Raw genomic sequence first — 27,460 nt, 5'->3', positions numbered from 1 at the left:
GCATGCGCACACGCACACGCACACACACACACACACACACACACACACACACACACACACACACACACACACACACACACACACACACACACACACACATTACTATACTTTAGTTACTAGTTTAGGACGGCATTGAAAATAGCTGAAAAATAGGCCCCCAAAAAATGCAGATCTACAAGCAAGTCGTGAGCTTGTAGATCGCCTACTTTCCAACCTGAATCTTTTGTTTTTTAACCTTATTATACTTGTGGGGACATTTGGCCCTCACAAGTATAGTAATACAAGTACACACACACACACACACACACACACACACACACACACACACACACACACACACACACACACACACACACACACACACACACACACACACACACACACACACACACACACACACACACACACACACACACACACACACATTTCATTGCAGAATGGTATCAGGGGACAGCTTGTTCAATCCTCTCTGTCGACGCTGAAGAACATTGTGGCTCGTCCTTAGAGCGCTGTCGTTCTGCTGAGGTCCTGTGTTGAGTTCCAATTAGCTTCCTGTTTGTAGGAAAAAGTCATGTCCATCAGGAAGGAAACACACACACACACACACACACACACACACACACACACACACACACACACACACACACACACACACGCACACAGACACGCACGCACACAGACACGCTGGGAAGTAGGGTGTCAAAGGGCATGGCCGAAACCCAAGTCTTGGAAGAACACACTTCAAAACAAGGATAAAATCACAAGACAATTTCATTCCCCTCCCATCCACATTTTTTTGTCTTTTTCTTCTACTTTTTCACAAAAAAGGGAGAAAAAAAAATCATAATTTAAAAAGCTACAACACTTTTTTTTTTCTCTTCCTCCTTAAAGCCCCCCCAAACGGAGCTTTCTCTTCTTTGTCTCTTTTTTGTGTTGCAAAACACGCAAACTGATTATAGCTGCACAGTTTTCCATTGGAACAGTCACAGATATCATATATGTCTATATATAATATCACTTTATAGTCAGCCAACAATGACTGTGGATGGTGTGTTTGAGAATCAGAGGGCGGTGGGGGTGAGGTGTGGGGGGGGGGTGGTGTTGGAACCTTTAACACCAAAAAAAGAAGGGAGGGGGGGTGAGGAGGACGCACGGCTCCCATCGAGTGAGTTCCCCCCGACCCCAAAAGAGGCAATGGCTATACCTCCTGTTCTCAAAGTGGGTTCCATGGTTCCTTGGGGGGGGGTTCCCAATTCCAAATGGACCCTTACAGGTCTGCTGACTCCGAGAGCGTACAAATACAACCGAATGGTTCCATTTGTATGCTCTTATTGGTACTTGAAAAAAAATAAAAAAATATTTGAGAACCACCGCGTTCCACATGATGACGTGCCCACAGCAAACTTGAGCGCCAGACTGTTTGTTTGTGTGTGTTTGTGTGTGCATACATAGCTGGTCGACCATGGCGTCTCTATGGTGTTGTGTGTATGTGTGGAGGAGGAGGAAGCCTGGGTTGTTTTTTGAGGAGGGGGGGGGGGGTGGTTGTGAAGAGTCTTTTAGTTGTTTTCAAACAGGGAGAGGAGGTCGTCGTTGCTGTTGCTGGGCAGGTCCGGGGGGTCCAGGTAGGATAGTAACTCGTCTGGATTGGCTAGCTCTGGAAGCAGCTGTGGAAGCCAGAGAGAAGGACACAAGGTGTTGGAAGAGGAAACACTTGGATACCGTTGCAGTGTTTCGGGTGGGTGGAAACCTCGTACGCCCAAAACTGTTACTTTTCGGGGTTTCAAATAAAAAACATGGCAAAAATATCAGATCTACAAGCTCGCGTTGCAATGCGTTTTGAGCTTAGAAAAAATAGGGCGTTCATTTATGTAAAAACATAAAAAGTTGAAATATGGAGATACAAGGTTCCTGCCCGACAGCAACGATATATTACTTGAGTAAAAGCAGTAATACCACAATATAAAAGTACTCTGTAAAGACTTTGCATTGTATACAACATTTTTGTATTTTTGTAAATTTTACAAAAGTATTGGCACCAAAATATACTTACCGTACCAAAGTAGAAGTATTCAACTTTTTCAAAATGTTAATAGCCAAAAGTATTTAATGCTTAATGTATATTCTGCAATAATAATCTAAATCTACAAAGTAACTAGTAACAGTCAAGTAAAGCAGTCAAATAATTGTAGTGGAGAAAAAGCACAATATTTGCCTCTGAGATGTAGTGGAGTAAAAGCATAATGTATAATGGGTTTTCTTTAACACTCAAGTAAAGTAAAAGTACATCAAAAGTGCAGTACTTGAATAAATGTACTTAGTTTACTTTCGACTACTGGAAAGCCAGAGCGGGAAGGCGTGATTAAATACTAGTGCCACTCGCTGAAAAATAGCCGATTGACAATGACAAAATATGAATTGATACATCAGTTGGTGTAGCAATCTACACTAAAAAAGAACGCACCAAGTGCAGTTAAAACTTCGGCACCCCTGGACATCTCGGCACCCATTTTGAGAAACCCTGGTATAGGGGCACCCAACACACCATGACACCTGGTCTCTAGTAGCCAGGCAATATGAGAATATGAGATCTCCAACTACCCAAAGACACACTTACATCCAGGGAGGGTTCAGGCATGTCCTGGTTGCCCTGACCCATGGGCCCGTCTGAGGAAGGGTTAAAACTCAGGTCACCGTGGGGGGGGTGGCTGTTCTGCCCGGGCTGCTGAGGCTGCTGCTGGGGCGGAGGCTGCGACTGGCGAGGCGGAGGCGGCTGCTGCGACGATTGGCCACTGTGATGCAAGGAGCTCTGCCCCGACTGGCCGCTGTGATGTAAGGGCTGCCCTGATTGGCTGCCGGGGTGGGGAGACGCATGCAAGCTCTGTTGCATGGAATTATGGGAGTGATCGGGGTGAGACATCTGGGGGGTTTAGGGGAGGTGGGGGGAGAGAGAGAGTCAGAAAGAAAGAGATTAAGGAGGAATGTGGGGAAAGAAAGACAGAAGAAGCCAAATGAGTTCCAGCATGACTAATAGGGACCAGGCCTTCTGAATGGAAAGCCGTGAGCAGCATAGTACATCTGTACAGCTGCAACATTATATGGTGAAGCATGACCTAGCAGGACACATGCTGGCTAAAGCGCCGCTCACACCAAAAGTGCCGTCGCCAGAACCAAAGAGCGATGACAGGGGCGTGTATCACGTCAGTAGCATGGTTAGTCATGGTCAGTATCATGGTCAGTATCATGGTCAGTATCATGTCAGTATCATGGTCAGTATCATGTCAGTGTCATGGTCAGTATCATGTCAGTGTCATGGTCAGTATCATGTCAGCATCATGGTCAGTATCATGGTCAGTATCATGGTCAGTATCATGGTCAGTATCATGTCAGTGTCATGGTCAGTATCATGGTCAGTATCATGTCAGTATCATGTCAGTATCATGGTCAGTATCATGTCAGTATCATGTCAGTATCATGGTCAGTATCATGTCAGTATCATGTCAGTATCATGGTTAGTATCATGTCGGTATCATGGTCAGTATCATGTCGGTATCATGTCGGCATCATGTCGGTATCATGGTCAGTATCATGGTCATTATCATGGTCAGTATCATTTCAGTGTCATTGTCAGTATCATGGTCAGTATCATGGTCAGTATCATGTCAGTATCATGTCAGTATCATGTCAGTATCATGTCAGTATCATGTCAGTATCATTGTCAGTATCATTGTCAGTATCATTGTCAGTATCATGGTCAGTATCATGGTCAGTATCATGTCAGTATCATGTCAGTATCATGGTCAGTATCATGTCAGTATCATGTCAGTATCATGGTCAGTATCATGTCAGTATCATGGTCAGTATCATGGTCAGTATCATGTCAGTATCATGTCAGTATCATTGTCGGCATCATGTCGGCATCATGTCGGTATCATGGTCAGTATCATGGTCAGTATCATGTCAGCATCATGGTCAGTATCACGTCAGTATCATGGTCAGTATTGTGGATTACTTGTCGTTGCAAAGTCCATGCTGTTGCACAACGTTGATAAAATTTCAATGATAAGCTTGCAGTGGCCACATGATTTTAAGTCCCCACTGTCACTGCATGTTAACAAAATCAACATTTGTGGAATTAGTGGCCATATGTCGTGATCGAATATGCACGCTCATGAGCTCCAGTAAATATCATAGACATAATTCTATTCCTTTTCATGATGGCCTTTTCAAAATCGTCATTGATGATGCGTAGCCTGCCAGCTAGTTCAGGCAGATACCCTCGAGAGGTTTAGGCGCATCTGCAGCTCTATGTGGGCGACATTGTGTGTGTGGTGGGGAGCTTTGCAGGCGCGTATTGGGCAGCAGCCAGCCAGTGCAGACCAGACATGTCTGTCTCTGGTGGTTGTGAAGTAGGCTACAATAGCAGTTTACTGTACAGTACAAACAGAAATAGCTCAGAAATAGCTGTCTATGTAATTTTAGGTGAGAAATGGGCCATGCATTTACCCCATATTTATTCATTCCACGTTTGCAACAGCTAGTTTCATACTTTGTAAACTAAATTCGGGAGCTGTTCACCTACAGTGCATTATGAAATAAATAAATAAAAACTTAACAAACACATCTGCCATATGGAACAAAGGGGGTTCCACGGAGCCTAAGCCAAATTCAGGCTAGTCCGGTGACCAGTAAGCATTAAGAAGGAAGGCCCTGGAGCAAGCTTGGACAATTAAAACCTTTTTAATAACAGGATGCAGGCAAAAAAGAACGTGAAACATTTCAATGTCAATACATCTTCATCAGGTCATGACCTGGTGAAGATGTATTTTTCTAGGCTTTAATTGTCCGAGTTATTTTTTTTTGACATTTCATTCGCCTATAATGACATGCCTAAAACAGGGATTGATAATTCATCGATTATTTCATAAAACTATCGCTTATAGATCATTTTTCAATTATATCAATTAATTTCAATTAACCGCTGAACCCTAACCCTATGGCAGAGTCAAGTGAGAAGCTGCTACACTCACCGAGTCACTCATGCCATGGCTGAGGGGCTTGTCGTGCGGAAGGAGACCCCCGGGGCCGTCTGAGGGATGGGAGAGCTGCGGTGGTCCGTGCATGAAGTCAGTCAAAGGGGGGCCGCCCCCTCCGCCTCCAGATGGATTACCGTGAGGGAAGTCAAAGTTCCCTTGGCCGTGGTAACTGTTGCCTGGAGAAACAGAAACATTTCTTTGTGTTAATGAAAAATGTACAACACTTCACATGACATGAGGCATAATTATGTTTTTAAAAAAAGGAAGGAAAAAAAAAAACGTTTCAACAAAACAAATCTTTTTTTCGTAACTGGATAAACACTTTTATCCAGTTACGCACTTTTTTAAACCAGCTAACTCCAGCAAAGGGGGTGTAGCTGGTTTTGCTGACTCCAGGCCCTACCCCCTTTTGACCTCCAACCTCATTGTGAGCTTGGCGGTCCATTCAGCTGTTCTTATCAATGATGAACAAAACCTCCTAAGTCCATTTTAGATTTTTGTCTCCGCCAGGCGACTATGTTTTCGTTCTCGTCCTTCCGTGTGTCCACCAAGCTAACATTGGTCAAGCTTCACGTGACACGTGACAATATGTTGAAAGGGTGTGCTTTGATTGGCTAGCGAGATGCATGATGAAATAGAGCCCTATAAATAGGTGTGTCACTTCAAAAGATCATTTAGGCAGACAGTCTTTACCATACAGTAGGAGTGCATGCATGGCAGACAGTCTTTACCATAGGAGTGCATGGCAGACAGTCTTTACCATAGGAATCTATGGCAGACAGTCTTTACCATATGGCATGGTAGACAGGCGCTGACAGTTAAAAAAAACACTTTCAAATCCTTTTAGAATAAAATAAGTCATTGTATTAATTTCTTTATTAAGTGGCCTTGTAATTAGCGGGATAACCATGGTTTGTTTACCTGGTCCTCCCGGGTACTGGTCCCCATTGCCGCCAGCGTGCTGAGCAGGGTGCGACGGGTAGGGGCTGGGGCCGGGGCCGGGGCCGGGCCCCAGCTGGGCGATCATCTCCATGACGTTGGGCATGGTCATCTGGCTGGGGCTCATGGTCTTGAAGCGCTTGGCCAGGGGTCCGTCGGGGTCCTCCTTGATGTGGATCTCAGACTTGATGGGCACAGGTCGCCAGCTACACGTAGGGTCAATGGTGACCTCCTCAAACTCGGAGCTATTAGCGACAAACGGAACTCTCGTCAACTTCTCAACTTCTACCTCGGGCAGGGTTGCCAGATCTGCTTATTATAATTTCCCCGCAATATTTTATTTGAAAATAGCCGATATACGTCGTCATCGTGACAGCTTGTAGATCTGCTATTTTCAAATAGCTGATGTATATGTTAAACTTAAAGTGCTCATGTGGCCTCCAAAAGTCGCTTCTTTTGGTCTGGTTTTCCTAGACCTGGTTGCTTGTTTATCTCACAGAATCTGGCCACACTGACCTCGGGCTGTCACGATTACACATTTATTTAAGATGCCGATTAATCGTCACTCAAATAATTGCGATTAGCGATTTAATCGTGTTTTTTTGGCATTGAACATTAGAACATAATGAATAATGAATTACTGACATATTTAATCATTTTCTAAATAGCAGAAATAGCTGATCTACAAGCTTACAACGTAAGCTTGTAGATCAGCTATTTCTGCTATTCTTTTTAGATCTTTATAGATCATTATTTGAGATAATCGCAATATTTTTGCATAATCGTCATAATCGTTTCCATGTTGAAAAATGTTCATACATTAAAAAAAATTTAAAATAGCTGACACGTTGTAAGCTTGTAGATCAACTATTTCTGCTATTTTTGGATTAAAAAAAAATGTATGAACATTTTTCAACATGGAAACGATTATGACGATTATGCAAAAAATAATTGCGATTATCTCAAATAATGATCTTTAAATATCTAAAAAGATTGGCTATTTTAAGTATAAATCAGGCTTTAGGAATAAGGAAGAGAAGTGTATAAACCTACTTCTGGATGGCATTGAGGATTCCCCACATGTACTGGTCCACCTCCAGCCCTTCTAGTAACGCTGTTTTACTGCGGAGGACAAGAGTTGTGTTCGGTTAGCAACATTCTGCACCAAGCAGACATCATGAACCCTGGCGTCAGACATTATCAAACCGTTGCTGTCGGGCAGAAACCTCTTCTAACAGTTTTTTTTTGGTAAATTTACGCCTTACTTGGGGCGCGTTCGAAAATACAGCACTGAGCGCACTGGCCAATACAAACTAATAGGCGAGTGTGCTCCGGTGCGTAATTTCCGAACGCACCCATTATCAAACTACAGTGTCACACAAAAGGTCAATGGCGCTTTCAGCGTGTCGCGGCCTTTAGGCTTAATGTGACATCGGCAATGTACTTTCACTTACTTGCATACAGGACACCTCCACGTCCCCCTCTCACAGTTGAGCTGCAGGTACGACTCTAGATCAAAGCACTGTCAAAAAAATAAATAACAATAACATTACAGATATACGTTATAACGTCATAATTATAATGATAATAATAAAACTGTTATGTCATCCATCAGTGTCTGGTAAAGGTCCGATAAACTATAAATGATCCCGGGAGGGAAATTGAGGTGTAAACCATAAACCACTAGGCCCCCTATTTCTTTCTCCCTCTACACCAAATCTCTTTGACAAAAATAGCAGATCTTACAAGCCCACAACGCTGTTGTGAGCTCGTAAGATCTGCTATTTTCGCCGAATGTTAAATTGAATACATAGTACCACAACGGAAACAAAGACCACAATGGAAAACAAGTCCCCAGGACCTTTTTGTGTTATCCTTTTAGCCTTAACATCTTACTGCACCACGTGCCGTTAACATTTCTGACTAATAAAGTATTAAATCAATCAATCACCTACCTGGACGTGTTTGCAGTCGTGCCCCCGTGCGGGCAGCTGGATGCGTCTGAAGGTGATGGGGCATTTTAGCGACACTTTGATGGCCGTCTGCTCCACGCCGTCTTCCCCGTTGAGCGTGGTGTTGCCTGCCGACGCCGCTACGCTGCTGAAGTTCCGCTTAACTGGACAGACGGGGAATGACTTTAGATAGGAGGACTTCCTCACCGACGGCGATCGCTAGTTCAGCGTTTTTCAACCATTTTCGTGTCGAGGACCCCCAGTTCACCAAATAGGCTCTATGCACAGCAGCCATATTGAAAAGAAGTTGGGCCCCTTCCTTACTTCCTTCACAGGTGTTACCAATGATACTAATGAAGGCTCTGTTCCATTTTGTGTAGCGCAGTGGTTCTCAAACTTCAAGGACTCCCATAACTCTGAGAGTGTACAAATGGAACCAAATAGACCCGGTCCATTTGGTTCCATTTGTACACTCTCAGAGTTACACACCCGTAAGGGGCCATGAGGGTCCCTGGACCACACATTGAGACCCACTGGTGTAGCAGAGTGTTACCAGTGAGCCAACATGCACAATATCAGCACCCTGACTCTGTTTGACCAGAACAGAGCCTTCATTAGTATCATTGGTAACACCTGTGAAGGAAGTAAGGAAGAGGCCCAATTTCTTTCCAACATGGCTGCTGTGCATAGAGGCTATTGATAGGTATTAGGCCACCACTTGAAAACCCCGACTTGGAACATTTTATTTATATATAAATGTAGATACAAGTGTGAATATTATGTTTGATCTTGGCGTTCAGGCTCTGCTTACTCCCTGTTCAGCACATTATAGCTGACAACCATTTAAGAGCAGGGAGATATACATCCATAAAAAACCCACCCCAGGGGAAAACAGAGCCCTTAGGGATATAATAATGAAACTAAACTGTTCCTCTTTTTGCTGGAGACCCCTCGGAACCCCCTCAATGACCCCTCGCCGGTCCCCGGACCCCACTTTGAGAACTACTGCCTTATACATCTCTGTGATCTAACCATGCTTAGCTTATGTTGCCATTTTATCTTTAATCCACAGCTCCTAAACAGAGATGTTCCAAAACAAGAACCACTGCACAAGTTAACAAGCAGCAGCAATGCATTGCAAGGCATACTGTACTAAGGCAAACATGCATAGCTGAAGCAAGTGTAATCTCATGTACTGGTGAAATGCAAATGTAAAGTAATAGAGTGGAGGACATCGTCTCTGTCGGGGTGGATCGACAAGCTTGAAACGCGGTGCTTCGCGCCGCGTTTTAAACTTGTAGATCTGCTACTTTTGATGCTTTTGTGTGACGCATAGAAAAACCAAAATGCTTTAACTCTTTGACTACTGTAGACGCGTTTTCGAGTCAATTGCTACTTGGTCCACTTGGCCACCGGCGTCGATAGCTTTTTAATTGTTTAATAAACGATCGCGCTGTTCTCTGTAACATCCGTCATCAGGTTCCCTTTCCACTCACTTGCCACTCACCCGGATGCGGAAATAGCATCATCCGTTTCCTGTGTCCGGTTTTATCTTGAAAAATGCGCTTTCGAGCCGAAACCAGGGCAAAACCATTTACCTCACACGGTACAAAAAAACGTAAACGTAAAGCTCCGGTGATATTTTCTTCTCTCTGGACTCCGAACAGTTATCCCCTTTGTGTTTACGAACGGTCTGACACGCGATCATAATATATATAAATGTTCTGTGGCCAGTGGAGGGGGGGGATACGTGCATTATTGCCGGATATGGTGCCTGCAGCCTGGTTGCGCTGGTGAAAACCACTTCACGACACCTCGGCTCTGAAAACTTAACCCTTTGGGGGCTGGTACACGGATCGTGTTTGTTTATACACACGGCCAGACGATGGATTATAATGGATATAAAACCTCTGTGACCGGTTGAAAAGGTTATAAGACACGAAAATCGCTGGCACTGGGTGAGTATATTATGAAAATACTCTGGCAGTCAAAGAGTTAATATGAAGAGATACGAGGTGTCTGCCCAACAGCGACGATATCGTCTCATGTACTTGTAAAGTGGTGTTAAGTGATTGTACTGTGGGTGCCCATACTCTTGGTGATGCAGTGCTCGGCCGGTAGCAGTCTCTTCTTCAGCAGCCCCTGGAGGACGGAGCGCACCGACGGCCTGTGGACCAGCTGCAGCACGAACAGGTGGGACTGTGACACACCACACACACAAACGCACACACACGCACACACACGCACACACACCACACACACACACACACACACACACACACACACACACACACACACACACACACACACACACACACACACACACACACACACACACACACACACACACACACACACACACACACACAGGATTACTACAAACGACCGATGTAGCTTTCACTTGTGTACATAAACAATAAACATAAAACAAAAAAGTTCGGAAATTTGTGTTTGGTAAGTAATACCGCTGGAAAGCCTGTTTATTTCCCTCTTAAATGGTGCCGATTCTGTAAGGAACCTGCATTTGAGGAACGAGCCTGACGCAGCTGAATATGTGGGTTGCGCGGCCTTGAAAAATGTGACACATCTTCTCCGCCCATGTCAAACAGCTTGTTCTGCTGTTGCTACTGACTCTTGTTTTGAGCTTCCTACCCGGTACGCGGGGTACATGGGGTACCTCTGTGGGGTACCTCTGTATCCCACTCTAACAGACCCTCCAGACCCTTTCATGTCAAGGACCCCCAAAATGATATGTATTTGGTCGCGGACCCCCCATCTCAAAATATGTTGTTCCAGGGAGCCCACAGAAGCAAAGATTTGAGTAAAAAATGTTCGCTTTAAAAATATATATATTCAAAGATTTGCACACATTTTCTCGATAAAAAAAAAATAGCAGATCTGCAAGCTCGTAGCGTGGCACTCGGTGCCGCGCTATGAGCTTGCAGATCTGCTATTTTTGAATAGCTAAAGTGTAAAATAATGCTTTTTTAGCTCAAATCAAAAAGTGACACAGATGCGTTCCAGGTCTTATTGGGTTTAGGGTGCCGTTCCACTAATCGATTAACGGTCGTAGCCCCTCTACTCACACAGCAGCACGCCGTGACGGTGATCTGGATGGTGTTCCTCCCGGGTTGACAGACGTGCTTCAGGTGCAGGGGCTTGTGGGACGTCTTGTTGTCCCCCCGCTCGATGGTGAGGGGCGTGGCGTTGACGCTGACCTGAACGGAGGCGGGCCAGTTGGTGTTCATCTGCCGGTCCTCGTGGTGGTAGCACTTAAACTGCAGCTCCAGGTCTGACCTGTACCACGAACACAGACACACACAGTGCTGCAGGAAACATACACATACACTCCCAGTGGTGTATGTGGCGGTTTTTGATGCTTTTTTTGCGGGTTTGTGACGGATTTCGGGTACCTATATATACACTGTTATCAATATGGCTGAATATGACACACAAAAAAGTTATATATTTTTTTTCCAAATGTTTTTTTGGGTGGGCAGAAAAAACAAATGGGTGGGCCCAGGCCTACCTATGCCCACCCGTGGCTCTGCCACGGGTCCATTTGGTTCCATTTGTACACTCTCAGAGTTACACACCCGCAAGGGGCCATTTGGAACCCCCCCTCAGGGAACCCTGAGGGTCACTGGAACCCACTGGTGTAGCGAGAGTGCTTCCAATGAGCCAACATGCACAATGTCAGCAACCCTGACTGTTTTGACCAGAATGGAACGGAGCCTTAATAATTAGCATCATTGGTAACACTTGTGAAGGAAGTACTGTAACGAATAGGCCCAATTTCTTTCCAATACGGCTATTGTGCATTTAGAGCCTATTGTACGTTTCAAGACAAGAGGCGTTTGGGAGTGTTGTTGCGGTGGGCCGGGCGCTACATTACCTCCACATGAGGGTCTGGTGGACGGAGGGTCTCAGGTGGAACACGTGGTTACTGACGGCCAGGTTGTGCTCTAGGCGGAAGGGTTCCAACACCACCCCGTCGCGCACCGGGAACGTCAGCCGCAGCTCCTCGTTCGGGTGGGCTGGGAGAGACGGAGCACAGCTTTCTTTTAGAACACAATTTACTGTATACCTCTGGCGTGTAAGGGAGTGAGTCTCAGCATTTTTAATGTCAAGGACCCCCAGTTTAATAAGACCTTTATATTTTTCTACTTTGAGACCCAAATCTACACTGTAAATCCTCAGTCTTATTTTAACTCTGAGCGTGTACACATGGAACCAAATGGACCCTAACGGATCCATTTGGTTCCATTTGTACACTCTCCGAGTTACAGATCTGTAACCCCTCAAGTTGCACACAAACAGTGGTTCTGAAAGACACAATGCAGTAGGCTATATGAATAATCTGATTATAAGGAGGCAAGGTAGTTGAAGGCTACAGTACATGAGGTAATGTCAGCTAGCCTACCAGCTATCGTCTCCTCATCTTTGTTAAAAAATACTATACTATCACAACTATCATTGATGTGGTTCTGAAGGTGAGTGAGACCAATTTGTCCTTCTGATGGATTTTTATTGGCTGTCATCGTTCATAAAATAGTTCTGGAAGGTATCCAAACAATATCGTTCATGGCTATCGTTCTCGCTGCGGTGGTGGTGTGGAAGTTATAGTTTTTACTGCTTGCTGTGAGTGCTGTGTGTAGCCAAGAGAAAGACACTTTGAGACTGGAATATCGGGGACAATGTTTGAGTGCGAAGTTCTCACCTGACGGCGGAGGAAGCGACGTCATATTTGGCTTCATGTCGGGGGGAAAGGGGGGCTTGACGTCCTGATTGGGCGACAGGTACGGAGGAATACTGCTTCCTGGGGTCATGGGGGGCGTGGGGTTACCGGGGACAGGCGAGTGAGGGTAGTTACCAGGCCTAGGAGGCTACAGAGAGACAGACAGACAGACAGACAGAATATACGGTAGTTATTTAACACTTACTGCATTTTTCACGTACTCTACCATACAGATTGGTTAAAAAAAATTGTATTCACACACACACACACACAAAAAGAAAGTTATGGATTGCAGCTTTTAACCAGTAGAAAATAGTAATTTGAAACATACCCCATTGCCTTGGCTGTAGGAGTACCCGCCCCCAGAGAAGTTGTTACTCTGACCGTTGAATTGCTCTTGCTGTGAAGGACATACAAAAGAGGAAACAGAGCATGGTTAGTTGTTCATACCGGATCTATAGCACAATTATTTCAAACGTTTGCCTTCTTCTCCACCTTTTTCATTCGAAACGCATTAGGCCATGGACCCTCATTTTGTATGATTTGTTATGTCCGGGATCCCAATCAACGAATTTAGACTGTTTTTCATCGCACCCTTGCCTCACGCTTTTACCGTCTTTGTTAATTTGGTGTTCTCTAATGTTTCCTTAATTTTCTGTGTAAATTCCTGTCCTATTAACACATTGACTGCCAGAGTTTATTCATAATTTACCCCATTGACTGCCAGCGATTTGCGTGTTTTTACGGGGCCAGAGCTCTGCTCTGGACACGTATTGTTATTCGCATTATTCTGTCACTTCTGCCACTTTTCACAGTTCTGGCTGAACCGTGCAGTCGCTTTTTACGAAACTCGGCCATATGGTAGATGGTCATGAAAAACGATCAAGAAATAATTCTCACACTCATTCGTCAAAAGGTGGCGCTATAGCACTCAATTGAAAAATGCCAACTTTGAACAGGTACAACTCATGCCCTGTTTGACCTACAGCCATGAAACTTGGATACACATATGCGTCTCCTCATGCTGAACAACTTTCACACTCTGACTTTTGACCTCTGACCTTTAGATCTCCCACCATTTTGAATTATATGAAAAACAGTCATTGGCTCCTAACTTCTGCATTTTTTCACTTATGGAAAATCCGTTGGAATTTTTTGTAGAAAGTGGTCCAAAGTTCAAGTGTGAAACGTTTCGTGCAGATTGCTCAAAAATCCCAGGAGGAGATAGATTTTAACTATTACAGTTTTATGAAAATTATTCATCTGTGCCTAAAACATACATGCAGACTCACATTTCTTTGAAACTTTGCAGAAATGTAGAGGGTCATTCCAAATATCACTGAAACCAATCTTACTCCAATTGGCCAAAAGGGGGCGCTATAGCAATTTTTTGAAAAGGCAGACTTTAAACAGGCATAAGTCATGCCTCGTTTGGCCGAAAGTCGTGAAACTTGCTTACACATGTGCCTTGACTCATGAGGAACACACGTATCGATTTGACCATTAAGCTCCGCCCTTAGATTTTCCGCAATTTTGAGCAGTTTGAAAAATACTTCTTTTTGCCAGTTCTGGCTTAACCGTGCATACGCTTTTTACGAAACTCGGCCATATGGTAGATGCTCATGAAAAACTACCAAGAAATAATTCTCACACTCATTCGTCAAAGGGTGGCGCTATAGCACTCAATTGAAAGTGCCAACTTTGAACAGGTACAACTCATGCCCTGTTTGACCTACAACCATGAAACTTCGATACACACATGCGTCTCTTCATGCCCGACAACTTTCGTGGTCTGACTTTTGACCTCTGACCTTTAGATCGCCCACCATTTTGAATTATATGAAAAACAGTCATTGGCTCCTAACTTCTGCATTTTTTCACTTATGGAAAATCCGTTGGAAATTTTTGTAGGCAGTGGTCCAAAGTTCAAGTGTTAAACGTTTCGTGCAGATTGCTCAAAAATCCCAGGAGGAGATAGATTTTAACTATTACAGTTTTATGAAAATTATTCATCTGTGCCTAAAACATACATGCAGACTCACATTTCTTTGAAACTTTGCAGAAATGTACAGGGTCATTCCAAATATCACTGAAACCAATCTCACTCCAATTGGCCAAAAGGGGGCGCTATAGCAATTTTTTGAAAAGGCAGACTTTAAACAGGCATAAGTCATGCCTCGTTTGGCCGAAAGTCGTGAAACTTGCTTACACATGTGCCTTGACTCATGAGGAACACACGTATCGCTTTGACCAGTAAGCTCCGCCCTTAGATTGTCCGCAATTTTGAGCAGTTTGAAAAACACTTAAACCCAGGATTTCTCAGCTATTTGCGTGGAACTGTATCATCTGTGTGATCTCCTTTTTCACAGTTACTTGTCTGTTGGGCCAATGGCGTCTCCCTTAAATGAATGCCTCACAATCTCAAGGTCGCCAGTTCAAGCCTCACTTGATGCAGACTTCATTTAAGTTGAATTGCAAACAACATGACTGTATCAATGAATACATCTGCAAATGGTAAAGATAACCTGAAATGCTTATTTGAGAGTACGTTTTTTCAACGTATGACATACTTCATTCTGAAAATAGCTGATACAATCTCACAACTTTTCATGGTTTGGTACAATTTCTTCATTGGTAAATGGTTTGTGAACGAGTGATCTTAGTGTTAGTGAAACAGGGGCTTGGTTCATGAAATAAGGCAAGAGTTTATGATCTTCAACAGACAATATCAGCCTGGACAAAGCTATGGCACTTTAGGTAGTGTTGCAGCCTATTAGTCTGAAGGTTGAGAGTTCGAATCCTGTTAATGGCAATAGGTTGAGATGTCCAATCAAACCATTATGTTTCCATCTCTCTCTCTCATCAATCTATTGTTTCCATGTCACTCTCTCTCTCTTCAATCTATTCCATTTCCATGTCTCTCTCTCTCTATTCACTGGCCCCGTATTATCGCTGCTTGCAGCTATATTTTTGTTTTGTTATTTTGTTATTTAAATGCATTTAAGTTTCTCAGGCCATGGTTTTGAACACATACGAGGATCGACCACCAGAGAGCAGCAAAATGACACCCTCGATGACTCGCTGACCCCCCCCCCCCCCCCCCCCCCTCCAGGCTCAAACAGTCAAAACAACATGAACAGGATGTGTGTGTGATACACGACGACGATGCCTGATCGTCACCCGGACCAAAGAAAATAGATGTGGAGCCATCCGTTTGTATTTTATACCGTGTGAAAAAACGTATTTTAGCCGCATTCGCTAATGCGGCTAAAATACGTTTTTTCAAGCTAAAACCGGAAACCGTAAACGGAAATCGCTGAAATTGCTTCCGGGTGAAGCGGAAGTGACTCGGAAGCGAAAATGATCTCGGAATGTAAATAAGACAGCGTGATCGTCTATTAACTAAATTAAACATTAGGGCGCAGATCTGCGTCCTAGATTACTCTGGCAGCCCACGGTTGGATCTATTAGGACGCAGATCTGCGTCCCGGGCAGCGGATGTGTAAACTGAAGACACCTCATTTTACCTTGTAGTACTGGCCCATGGGCATGCCAGGCGGGTACTGCCCCTGGCCCTGCTGCCCTCCCGGCATCCTCTGGCCGGGGTAGTTAGGAGAGGGCAGCGGTCTGGAGGCGTTGGCCGACGAGTACTGACCCTGCTGGGGTGGGAACTGACCGTTAGGTCCATACTGCTGACCGCCATACGGTGCCTGGAAGGACAATGGAGAAGATTACACATCGTCTCTGTCAGCGGGGAAACCGTGTATTTCCAAAACTGTTACTTTTCAGGATTCAAATTCAATGGCAAAAGTAAGTATGGCTGATTGATGTTAAGTCCTTTCTGAAACCTGAAAAAAATTGAATTCACAATTCGAGGATCCTCTGATAAATTCTATACCTATTGGCAGCCATTAATAACATATGTGAGCAGACTACAGTCGTTATCACCTGATTGAAGACACATGGTGCTGGAGTGCTTTGGTGGTACAGATTCCTATTTGGTGCGAGACGTTTAGCCTAATGTAACAAAAGGAAGTCATTTCGTATGTGAAGGTCATGGAACGAGCTGATGAAGCTCATAATCTCTATAATTGAGACTACGTTTTTTGCCATTTGTTTTAAATTTATTTTGTTATTTTTTATATATTACTGCTATTATTATTATTATTATTATTATTATTATTATTATTATTATTACCCATATATATTTTTTATTTTTCTCCTTTTCTCAAATTTTAATTAATTATTTCCCTGAACATAATTTTGTGTTTTTTCTTTTTGTGTCTTTAAATTATGTACCCAAAAGAAGGAAAAATGTTTGCGTATTTGAAATACTTAAAGGATCTACACGATGAATTAAAAAAAAAATATATATATTTAATATCATATTGTGTCGCTTTGTGCTGCGTTTCGAGCTTGTGGATCTGTTTATTCTAGATAGGTTGGCTGAGCACAAAATACTCTTTTCAGCAACGCTCTGCTTCACACACACACACACACACACACACACACACACACACACACACACACACACACACACACACACACACACACACACACACACACACACACACCACACAGTCTGATACAGTAAATCCACAGTGCAGCTCCACTGGAGCAGTTAGTAGCGGGGGTTAGAGTGCCTTGCTCAAGGGCACTTCCACAGCGGATTTCTCCCACTGGTCTGCGGGGAAATGAACCGGCAACCGTTCCGGTCACAAGCACGCTCCCCTGACTTTTAGGCCACCCCTTTTTTTTGGTTGAAAAATCTGAGTACTTTTATTTTGCTTCTGCAAGTATATACTGTATTGATGCTAATACGTTTGTACCTTTTACTCAAGTAAAAGGCCTTTTACTTGTAACAGAGTGTTTACATTGTGGTGTTGCTACTTTTCTAGTAGAGTAAAATAACGGAGTACTTCTTCCACCCACCGGCGATGACCAACCCCCTAACAGTGGTGGAAAGTAACTAAGTACTGTACTGTAAATTTTGAGGTATTTGTACTTTACTTGAGTATGTCCAATTTCCAATACTTTTACTTCTACTCCACTACATCTCGGTTCCAAATATTGTACTTTTACTCCACTACAATTATCCCATTTAGACCTGAGGCCAATTCTAAAAACGCCTTCTAAATCCTGACTTGAGTTTTCTGAAAAACTTCAAATATTCATTCAAAAATGACAACAAATGTATGTTGCTATATACTGTACATAGCAACAAGAACCCCAAAAGGCGTTCCCGTCCTGAAAGGTATAGTTACAAATAGGGGTTCCCGCTCAAAATAGGTTATTTGAAAACCTTAGTTACTAGTTACTTTGTAGATTTTGATTATTATTACAAAACATATATTAACCACTTCAGCCCTATATACTTTTCGGCCATTTAAAAATAGCCGATCTACAAGCTCACAATGCGTCGCTTTGCGACGCATTGTGAGCTTGTAGATCGGCTATTTTTAAACGTTTTTTTTATACATTTCATACATTTCAAAACTTATGAAATAAAGAGCACTTTCTACTTTTCGTACTTTAAGTGCATTTTGATAGCAACACTTTTTTATTTTTAGTACAAGTAAATTTAGATTTCCGGACTTTTACTTGTAACAGAGTATTTCTACATTGCAGTATTGATACTTTCAGTTAAAGGGGTGGTGCCATAGTTTTGCACTTTTTCTGTTTTTCATGTGTCTATGAGGTTGATAGAACTTCATTAAGCCCCCTGGTGGTGTTTTATGTCTTCTCTGACTATTTTGAGTTTCTACCTGGAGGCTGAAACCTTGAGGGTCAAACGTGCCAATAGAAAAACAGCGCTTTAGTCACATAGTAAAAACATACCCTCCCCCTCATTATCATAACACAACAGGTGTGGGCATGAGGAGGAGGAGGGACTAGGACAGGTGGGTGGTGCTAAGGTGGTGGAGGAGATGTTAAGGTGAGAACCAGGTATACTTAATGAACTGGAGGCGTGTCCACATAAAATAATAATTTTAACAATTTCTTTACACTTTTTTGAAAAAAATCTTCCTCCTAGTAAAACCATAATACCTGATCATTATATTTTAGGGGGGGGAAAAAATCACTGAAAATCACGGCACCCCGTCTTTAAGTAAAAAAACTTTAGTACTTTTCCCACCACTGCCCCCCTAAATGCTGTGATGGATTCAAATGGTAGCCCACTTGCCTCTCCGGGGTACGGCCTCTTCATGGCCTGCATGGGCATGCCCTGTCTGGGCCCTCCTCCGGGATAGCCCTGCTGTGGCATCCGCTGCCCGTGCGCTCCGAAAGGCACCATGCCCGGGGCTCGAACTTGGCCCATGCCCATGGGGCCGCCGGGCCCGCCGCCCATGTTGGGGTTGTTCATGCCCGACGCCATGCCGCCCGGGTTCATCCCTCCGGGGGGCCCTCGTGGTGGGCCGGCCTGGCTCATGAACTGGCTGTTGCTATAGGCCTGTGCGGACCCCATCTGGAACGACGGACACATCTGGAGGGGGCGAAAACCACACGTTGTTTTATTTATCGGCAGGGGGGGGGGGGCACAAAGGAAAAGAGGCTCTGACTCTACTCATTCAGTGCCATTGACGCGTTTGACGTGTTTTTTTCCCCGAAAGGCCATGGGTGCCAATGATGTGTTTGACGTGTTTTTTGAGATTTTTATTTTTAAACACAGAACCAGGAGATAACGTGATCCCAAGATTTACTGCTCCTTTCACTTCCTGGCTAAAGTATTTGGGAAATATTCTGTATCGCGGCTCCTGTGTTTTACTATGTATGTTTGGCGAGACATGCTATTTTCAACGACGTATAACAAGCGAACAAAATCAAAAAATCGCTAGCATTATGGGCAATTATTTTTCTATTTACTTGGCACTGAATGAGTTATGTTCAGATCTTTATTGTGAGTCTCCTGTAAAGGCTTCCACTGAATATCAGCGTCACGTTTTGGTCTTTTTAAGCACTTTCAACCAGGCGTCCCTGTTTTGGGCTATGTTACTATTAATCTCTCAAAACAGATTATGCTAACAGCAGAATCTGTCAGCACTACTGCCCTAAACATGTAGTATTGTTGTTAGCCGGAATAAACACATAAGCACCCGGGAGGAAGTGGATTAAGAAAGGGGAGGATCCAAGCCGAGTTCCTGTTTCTACACAAAAAAGGAGGTGGTGCCCCCAGAGGCAAAAACAAAGACTAAACATTATTTTACTTTTTTACCGAATAGGTTCCCAGAATGTGTTATTATAGCCTATATAAATTGTAAAAATTAAAAACAAACAGTTTTTTTCCCCAGAAATATCCAAAAATTAGTGAAAACATGTCCCTGTGTTGTGCTTAAGGTAGGGTAAAGCAAGTGGTTAACCACTTTAAACCTATATACTTGACTATATAGCTGACCGGGGTCCCCCAGAGCTCTATACTAGAGCCAGTAGTATATTATCTTCTACACCAGGCAAGGCAAGGCAGTTTTATTTGTATAGCACATTTCAACAACAAGGCAATTCAATGTGCTTTACACAAAACATCAAGCAAAGGAAACACAATTATAAAATGACATTAAGATGCATAAAACAATATCGTCCAAATCTCTTCCCCCGAAAATAGCCGACATATTTTCGACTAATGTTTCCCCCAAGAATAGGGTGGTTGCTGGGTGCAGTGTTGATTTCGTCGACTAAAACTATGACGAAAAATGTTTGTCGACTACCTTTTTCCACTGACGAAAACTAAATAAAAACTAAATAAAAACTAAACTATGATGACTAAAACTAAATATATTGACAATTTCGTCAACAAATAAAAACTAGACTCAAATGTTAGGGAGGGACGAGTGGAGAAGAGATCCAGTAGAACTAAAAGACAAGTCATTTTATGTTTGGTTGCGCTCGGGTGTTGCGCTCTGAAAATAGCCGATCTACAAGCTCACAGCCCTGCGGCGCGCTGTGAGCTTGTAGATCGGCTATTTTCAGCACGCAACCAAGTGTAAAACCAGGCATCACGACGCCATCAAGGCACCGCCAAAATACATTTTAGTCGACTAAATCACCTGTAGATTTAGTCGACGATAATCTTATGATATTTAGTCGACTAAAACTAGACAAAAACTAAAACATTTCAGATGACTAAAATATGACTAAAACTAAATGGAATTTTATTCAAAGGACTATGACCGAAACTAAATAAAAATGTGTTCAAATCAACACTGGTCTGCAGCCGTGAGGAGGCGATGGATGGCGGCCATCTTGGTGCGGGTCTCACCTGTCCGTACTGGCTCATGTCTTTGTTCTGGGTCTCCTGCTGCATGGCCGCCACGGTGGCGGTGGCGGTGGCCGTGGCCGTAGCGGCGGCGGCCGCCACGGCAGCGGCAGCCGCCGCCGCGGCCGGCTGGGTGAAGTCGCCCCCCGGGCGCGAGTGGGGGGAGGTCATACCCATGCCTCCTGGAGGGGGGCCGTTGGGACCGCCGGAATAACTGCAAAGAAAAATGCAAGAGAAAGACAACGGTGATATCGTTGCTGTCGTCGGGGAGAAACCTCAATTTTTTCTTTTTCATAAATTAACCCGCGGCCAAATACATTATAAATTTGGGGGTCCTTGACCAGTGTTGCCAGATTCTGTGAGAGAAACAAGCATATGAGCCACATGAGCACTTTAACATATACATCAGCTATTTTCAAATAAAATCTTGTGGGGAAATTATAATAAGCAGATCTGGCAACCCTGTCCTTGACATGAAAAGGTTTTGAGAAAAAAAAGGGTCTTTAACAGTTATACCTGCCACTGTATCCCCCGGGGCCTCCGGGGTAGCCGCCGGGTCTGCCGTACATGCCCTGCTGCATGTAGGCCTGGTTGGAGCCTCCTTTGGATGGGAACTGCTGCTGCTGCCCGCTGAACTGGGGCGAGTTGAGCCCCGCCCCGCCGCCAGACATCCCCGAACCCATAGGGTGGTTACCCATGGGGTGGTTCCCCCCCGGGTTCATGGGGCTGTTGACCATCGTGTTAGTCAACACCTGCACACACACACACACACACACACACACACACACACACACACACACACACACACACACACAGACACACACACAGCGTAGTCGAGGAGAAAGTCAAATACAGGATATGAATTAATGTTAACTCTTTGACTGCCAACGACGAGATTTCTCGTCATATTTTTGCTAAGGCTCCGACTGCCAATGACGAGAATGACGATATTTCGTGTTGTCAGTGTTTTTTTTACGCTAGATGGCGCTGTTCGCTTAACCTATGAGTCACCATTTGACTCCCGGTGAAGAAAAGAAGCAGCGATCGCAAAATAAAACAAACAACCACCTTCACTTGGATTTGGAAAAATGGCATTTCCGCTGCTTTCTGCTGCTTTTCGGCGAAAACAACCTACAATCAACTGCCAATAACTATGGAATGGATGATCGCGATTGTCAAATAAATAAGTACATCGGCTTTTTTTCACAATATTTATCTGTCGAGTCAAAATCAATTGAATGCCTCAACTTCTACATTCCAAGTGCTTATCAGGGTTCAAATATCTCCAGACTCTAGAAATGATGCGTGTTCAAGAAGTGGAGGCACAGTTGTAACCTACGTGACTTTGGGACGTGTTGGTCACACCCCACACCGTCGTGACCACGGAGAGGGACCCGGGGGGCTGGTTGTGGTTGGTGTGGTTGGTTGTCTGCTGCCACGGGACCGAGTCATAGGGGAAGGAGCCATCACTGCAAAACACACACAGAGCCAAACACACACACCACTGTCATCACTGAGAAGCAAAACCAGTGGAGGAAGAAGCACTCCATTCTTTTTTACATAACCCATTAAAACCCGGGAACGCATCTGTGTTACCACTTAGACCATTATTTTATACTTTGGCTATTCAAAAATAGCAGATATACAAGCTCACAGCGCGGCACCGAGTGCCGCGCTATGAGCTTGTATCTCTGCTCTTTTTTTTTATCTTGAAAATTGGTGCAAATCGTTGAATATCTATATTTTGTAAAGCAACATTTTTTTTACACAAATCTTTGCTTCTGGGGGTCCCTGGAACAACATATTTTCAGATGGGGGTCCGCGGACAAATACGTATAATTTTGGGGGTCCTTGACGTGAAAAAGTTTGAGCACCACTGATATCATAGCAACATAAGTGTTTCAGAAAACTGTTATGATTAAGAAGACATTTGTAGAATCGTATCTCAGGTCTTAAAGGGTTAAGTAAACGTATCAATACTGCAATATGGAAATACTCTTGTTACAAGTAAAAGTATTGTATTCAGAATTTACTTGAGTGAAAATATTGGCATCAAAATATACTTAAATTAAATAGACTAAAATAACATATAGCCTTTTTTCCCTACTTATATTGATCCCAAATAACTGCCCATGTCGTCCAGTTTCCCCAGCAACCCCCAGAGCATAGAGTGGAGCCCCTAAACTTACGCTATTTGTTGTGGTCAAAAGTTTTTCATTACACACTCATCCATGCCTTGGTTGTCCCACACGTAATCTCGGAAAATATACAAATATACAACATATCATCACAACAAAGACACATTGTCTTTGTGTCTGATCCAGAAAAGGTTGGGAACCACTGGCACAAGGCAAAGACACATCACTGGAAAGCAAAGACCCCAAACACTCAACACTGCATCACTACAGCTTTTAGTTGGCCAAGAGAGAACGGCAGAGAGAGAGAGAGAGAGAGAGAGAGAGAGAGAGAGAGAGAGAGAGAGAAAGCCAAAAAAGGCTTACATGCACTCCAAACAATGTGAATAGTTTGGGGAATATGTCCTGCCAATGGCCAGATTTGTTTTTACTTAAGTAAAAGGAGCGATACCACAATCTAGAAATACTACTCTATCCCATGGCAAAAGAATGAATAATCGCTTTGGGATTAAATCTTAGTACTTAATAATAATGGCATTATGATTATGTATTCTGACTCACAAGACATATTGTTGTAGATAATATAACTCAACTGGCTGAAAATCTTAGGTTTATACTTTCAAGCCGTGCTGTTTCTGCTGGAGTTAAATTCCCCAGTCTAGACCATTGGCTCTCAAAGTGGGGTCCGGGGACGCCCAGGGGTCGTCCTTGGGGGGGTTCCAGGGGGTCCCCAGCAATACAGCATACCAATCATTTTAACCACTTTATCTATTTATTCGTTGGCTATTCAAAAATAGCAGGTGTACAAGCTTGTACATCTGCTATTTTTTTGTGTGACGCCCATGGGCATAACACAAGATCATCTGACCTCGTTCCCCCACAATTCGGCTCAAACATGGGGGGGAAATGCACTCTACTATGCTGCCACCAAAATGTTCTTCCCTACCTTAACTCAAAACTAACCTAAAAGAATACCTGTCCTCAAAAAAGAGGCGATGAGGCGATGATTGACAGTCAAAAAATAAAATAAAAATGAATGTCATGAAACCTTTAATGTTGAAAATGGGTGGTAGTCCCCTTTAAGGGGATAGTTTGGGGAATATGTCCTGCCAAAGGGTTAGGCAACTCCAAATGTTTTGGACCTCAATTTCAAAACATTCTCTCCAGGAAAACATTCTCTCCAGGATAACACCAAGGAGGACTTGTCTGGGAGGGGGGTTTGCATGCCTTCGTGGAAAAAAATAAAATAAACTGTGATGAAATTTGGGAGTTGCTGCCGACAGACAGACAGACAGACAGACAGACTTTTCAGGCCAAAACATGAGAAAGTGTGAATCATAATAAACAAACCGGGCCCTCGTGGGGGGCGAGTAGCTTTTACGGAGTAGCAATAAAAAAAAACCTAAGTACTTCTTCCACCGTTGCTTTTGGACGGCAGTGTGTTTTTTGTTTCTCTAGAGGTGAGCCGTTTGGAATGGACGTCGTGTTCAATATTTCCTTATAAATGCTCAACATATCCCAGCATCCTCAGCGGAGGGGTGAGTGTACTCTTGGCAGCCAAGCCCAGGCAAGAGGGAGTGAGCACAGAATGTTCTACAAACTATGACTTCACTGCTCTCTTTCCTACAGTGTGTGTGTGTGTGTGTGTGTGTGTGTGTGTGTGTGTGTGTGTGTGTGTGTGTGTGTGTGTGTGTGTGTGTGTGTGTGTGTGTGTGTGTGTGTGTGTGTGTGTGTGTGTACACACTTGTATTACCAAATGTCCCTACACAATGTCCCCACAATGTCGATATAGTAGAATTATGACAAGTAGACATTGTGAGGACAATTTCCCAGGTCTTCACAAGATAAATAGTTGTCTAACCCATACATGGGTAACTGGCGGCCCGGGGGCCACATGCGTCCCCACCTTCACTTAATGCGGTCTTTTTTATGTCAAATGTATTTGTATTTAAGTTTATAAAGTTAACATAAGTATAACTAAATGCATTTGAAATAAAAAATCAAGCCAAAAAAAAAATCAGGATACCAATTCTAAAAATAGCAAAAAAATGCAGATCTACAAGTTCAAAACGTGTCGCACTGCGACACGTTTTGAGTTTGTAGATCGGCTATTTTTGCTATTTTTGTGTGCCTACGGCGAAGTACGGCATTCATTTATGAAAAAAGTTAAAATACGGAGATAAGAGGTGTCTGCCCAACAGTATATGCAATGTGGCCCTCTGGAGTGAGTGTGGAAATATAGTGGCCCTCTCCATCATTAAAGTTGCCCACCCCTGGTATAACCCATTAAGACTCGGAACACATCTGTGTAACCACTTTAACCATTATGTTATACTTTGGGCTACTGAAAAATAGCAGATCTACAAGCTCATAGCGCGGCACCGAGTGCCCCGCTATGAGCTTGTAGATCTGCTATTTTTTTTAAATCGTGAACATTTGTGAAAATCTTTGAATACATATATATTTTTAAAGCAAACATGTTTTACTCAAATCTTTGCTTCTGGGGGGTCCCTGCTCCCTGGAACAACATATTTTGAGATGAGGGTCCACGGGCAAATACATTTTGGGGTCCTTGACATTGATATAGAACTGATATAGAAACATACGTTTTTTCAACAGACATTTGTAGAATCCCCCAGAAGCAAAGATTTGAGTTACAAATGTTCGCTTTGAAAAATATATATTCAAAGATTTGCACCCATGTTCATGATTTTTCCAAAATAGCAGATATACAAGCTCATAGCGCGGCACTATGAGCTTGTATATCTGCTTTTTTGAATAGCCAAAGTATTAAGTAGTAAGATAATGGTTAAAATGACAGATGCCTTGGTTAATGGTTAAAAAAAAAAAGAGTCAGGCTTACAATTAGGAAAAGAGGTTAGGGTTAGGGTTAGACATTCAGAGGTTAGGTTTAGGGGTTAATGCCTGTCTTAAACTTTGTTGTGTGCCCGTGACGGGTAGCAGAAATAGCCGATCTAAAAGCTCACAAAACATTACGCTGCGACACATCGTGAGCTTGTAAGGCTGCGTGACACTGGCACACAACAAAGTATAGCTCAGGCTGCCGTCATAAAATGTTGTATAGTAGTACCAACGTATGTGTGTGTGTGTGTGTGTGTGTGTGTGTGTGTGTGTGTGTGTGTGTGTGTGTGTGTGTGTGTGTGTGTGTGTGTGTGTGTGTGTGTGTGTGTGTGTGTGTGTGTGTGTGTGTGTGTGTGTGTGTGAGGGATAAGGGATAAGGGATAGTTCACCCAAAAAAAAAACATATTTTCTATCGATTACCCACCCCATGGAGACTTTAATTCTTGGATATGTTTCAGTTTTTGTCCCATTCCTAAGCCAATAATTTGATGACGAGCAATGGGTTCCCGGGCAGGTGGAGGTCCCTGGCACAAAAGCTTTTCAAATGGGGGTCCAGGGCCAAATACATATGAATTTGGGGGTCCTTAAGATGAAAATGTTTGAGAACAACTTGCACATCGTCTCTGTTGGGTGGAAACCTTATATGTCCAAAATTGTTACTTCTACTTTTGATGCTTCTGTGTGACGCTGTAGTGTGATCAAGTAGGGCGTTAATTAACGAAAAAGCAACGATATATGAATTTGGGGGTCCTTGACATGAAAATGTTTGAGAACCACTGGTATAAGGGAGTGATTCCCAAACCTTTGGCAACGGACCCCCATAACTTAGGTTAGCCATTAAGTTACAGACTTGGCTAAGGGTCCATTATGGTTCCTGGGGACCCCCTGGAACCCCCCTCAAGGACACCCTGGGGGGTTAGGGTATGGACGACGACGTCACACTGATAAGAAACAGTATGTGCGCGCAGGTCGGCAGCAAAAGAACCCCACCACTCATAAGATGCAATGTTAAAGTGGTCACAGTCTCACATGTAAAAATGCATCCCATCAAACTTTCAGATGCTGTTTTTCTCCCAGTGTGGAGGAAGAATGCTTAGGATTTTTACTGTGATCTCTCGCTCTTGAAATATATATTCCTTGGTTTCTGTTGTGTGTAAACAATAATAACTATTCAAAGCAGTTGTCCCCCAAACCCCACCTCCAGTGGCTGTCATAAGAACGGAGGGGTCATGGCACCAGAACCTGCTTGGCTCGCGCAGCTGCAGCCCGTCAAGCCTAATTTATGCTCCGTCCCGCAAAGGTGTCGCGCGCAGAGAACGGCCGAGAATAGCAGACCTCCAAGCTCACAGCGGTCTCATCCGCGACGCGGTTGTGAGCTTGTATGTCAGCTGTTCTTGGTGCGCAATACCGTTGCGCGATGAAGTATATATGTCTCGCTAAGGCACACCCCACTAGACACACAGAGGAGGTAGAATGAACTGAAACCAGCGCACCCCAAAACAGCAGGTTTGGGGATCTGTTGGGAATTGATTACATGAAACAGTCACCTG

General features: G+C 43.6%; 1 protein-coding gene across 3 annotated transcripts in view; it reads right to left on the bottom strand.

Annotated features, from left to right (window-relative positions):
* Positions 1-1,082: 1,082 nt before the first annotated feature.
* The window catches only part of zmiz1a (zinc finger, MIZ-type containing 1a), a 287,660-nt gene continuing 261,282 nt past the window's right edge, over positions 1,083-27,460 (bottom strand). Inside the window, exons 9-25 of one of the 3 annotated variants that reach the window (XM_084076473.1) lie at positions 22,253-22,382; positions 21,430-21,665; positions 20,917-21,127; positions 18,847-19,146; positions 16,190-16,372; positions 12,994-13,062; positions 12,645-12,810; positions 11,820-11,961; positions 11,011-11,221; positions 10,018-10,123; positions 7,928-8,088; positions 7,427-7,494; positions 7,026-7,094; positions 5,955-6,217; positions 5,028-5,209; positions 2,615-2,917; positions 1,083-1,664 (exon numbers count right to left, since the gene is read on the bottom strand). In XM_084076473.1, the coding sequence (XP_083932599.1) occupies positions 1,557-1,664; positions 2,615-2,917; positions 5,028-5,209; positions 5,955-6,217; positions 7,026-7,094; positions 7,427-7,494; positions 7,928-8,088; positions 10,018-10,123; positions 11,011-11,221; positions 11,820-11,961; positions 12,645-12,810; positions 12,994-13,062; positions 16,190-16,372; positions 18,847-19,146; positions 20,917-21,127; positions 21,430-21,665; positions 22,253-22,382 (2,908 nt within the window). In that variant the 3' untranslated portion in view covers positions 1,083-1,556. The remainder of the gene's footprint in view (positions 1,665-2,614; positions 2,918-5,027; positions 5,210-5,954; positions 6,218-7,025; positions 7,095-7,426; positions 7,495-7,927; positions 8,089-10,017; positions 10,124-11,010; positions 11,222-11,819; positions 11,962-12,644; positions 12,811-12,993; positions 13,063-16,189; positions 16,373-18,846; positions 19,147-20,916; positions 21,128-21,429; positions 21,666-22,252; positions 22,383-27,460) is intronic. The other 2 variants (XM_084076474.1, XM_084076475.1) reach the window with 2 other exon arrangements.

This window comes from Gymnoscopelus microlampas (assembly GCF_963454915.1).
Source record: "Gymnoscopelus microlampas genome assembly, chromosome: 13".
In the NCBI taxonomy this organism is placed as follows: Eukaryota; Metazoa; Chordata; class Actinopteri; order Myctophiformes; family Myctophidae; genus Gymnoscopelus; species Gymnoscopelus microlampas.
Note: the sequence above shows the minus strand (reverse complement) of the source record. Positions and strands in the feature narration are given on the sequence as shown.